We start from the raw sequence: 1,674 nt of genomic DNA on the forward strand, positions 1-1,674 counted from the left end.
TAAAAAAAATAATCGAGGCACTTTTAAAAATTATCAATGCATTTTCTAATATTAAAAATTTTGCCTTCAAAGCATTCTAAATAAACTTTCATGAAAATGCTTATAGCAAGGTATTCTAAATATATTACTGATAGTGAGTCGTAGAACTAGCCAAATTTTTTTTATAATGTTGATTTTTATAACTATTTATATTATACAATTTAGAAATGTAGATTTTTGCTATCTAATCAAAATGATGAATTTTTCAAGGTTTAATGTTCATTTTATTTCCTTTTATTCTATTCATTCGTTAACAAAATAACAACTATTTAATTTTAGCAACTTTTCAATTGTCATTTTGTACGTCGAGTAACAGAACAATTGATTGCCATCAATATAATTCATCACACCGGTCGCATACATACTAAATTCTTTGATTTATAAATTGATTTATACTATAATTCAATTTATAAATCAATGATCGAAATTTGGTTACTCACAGTATTTTTAATTTCTATTACATATATATTATCATCAATTTTTGATACTATGATGTAAATAAAACACATTATTCTACAGTGGATATACTCGTAACAAATAATAAACTCGAAATATAGTCACAAGCTCGTACCTATGTATAATACTTGCAAACGTCAGTGACAGCGTGGAGAACTTTATAGCAGAATGTAAAAATCAAATCAAATTCAACAAAAATCGTGTTTCCGTTTTGAACTTTGAGGACAACAGTTGCACACATCAAGCATGCACAAGCATTTCGTGGGACAATGTGTTGAAGTTGTGGTGAAGGAAATTTTTCAGGAGGAGGATGTCTATTGTACCTGATTTCCACCCTGTCGATGACAGGGATACAGTCCGCACGGTTTGTGCAAATCGGCCTTGCGAGCGGGCGAGTCCAGACAGGTGTTACCGCCTTCGCCGAGGTTTCGGACCTGTTTGTTGTTAGTAATTTTTTCGGACATTAACGTGTATCCATCGCACCGTTAGTAATACCCAAGAATATATGTACATATTAATAAACAGATTATTGAGAAAGAAAGTAACATCAACGATGTGCCATTTGGACATTTCTGTTTAATATTTTTGTTATTTCCTCGACTTGACATTTCATCGTGAAACTTTGGAATTAAAATGGAAAATTATTCTCGATCGAATTAAATACGAATGAGTATTCAGTTCGAAATGTCGATGCAAAAATCGCTGATGCTCTGTCTTATTAAAATCAGATTATAAAAATACACACGACGACACGCGACGCTTTTATACCTGTAAAACAATGTAACAAGATTAATAAATCCATGTTTTTGTATTTCTGGTAACGAGATTCGTTGACTCAATCTCTCGTGAGAATTCTAAAACAGAATATGAAAAGACAGAAAAGTCACGCTCTTCGTTGCGCAATGATTCTTTTTTTTTCATGCACAGATTCTGCGGTATGCATGCCTGGCAAAGCGGGGACCGCGCAGACCGCGGATTGCGTTCTCCATTTTTCAAATAGACGGAAACAAATTGAAAATGAGGTCTGCTCGTATTTCGCTCGGTCCGACGCGTGTGTTCACGACCAAACCATACGATGTATATATGTGTGTTGCGTGTGTGCGTGTGCGTGTGTGTTATTGTGTGTGTGTGTGTGTGTGTGTGTGTGTGTGTGTGTGTGTGTGTGTGTGTGTGTGTGTG

General features: G+C 34.3%; 1 protein-coding gene across 2 annotated transcripts in view; it reads right to left on the reverse strand.

The window, feature by feature from the left end:
- Positions 1-1,674, reverse strand: part of LOC108692410 (putative polypeptide N-acetylgalactosaminyltransferase 9) — a 76,076-nt gene that overhangs the window by 5,721 nt on the left and 68,681 nt on the right. Inside the window, exon 8 of one of the 2 annotated variants that reach the window (XM_018200641.1) lies at positions 819-929. The exons of the other annotated variant lie outside the window; for it this stretch is intronic. Coding sequence (XP_018056130.1) covers positions 819-929 — 111 coding nt within the window. The remainder of the gene's footprint in view (positions 1-818; positions 930-1,674) is intronic. 2 annotated transcript variants of the gene reach the window in all.

This window comes from Atta colombica, unplaced genomic scaffold (assembly GCF_001594045.1).
Source record: "Atta colombica isolate Treedump-2 unplaced genomic scaffold, Acol1.0 scaffold7, whole genome shotgun sequence".
Classification (NCBI taxonomy): domain Eukaryota; kingdom Metazoa; phylum Arthropoda; class Insecta; order Hymenoptera; family Formicidae; genus Atta; species Atta colombica.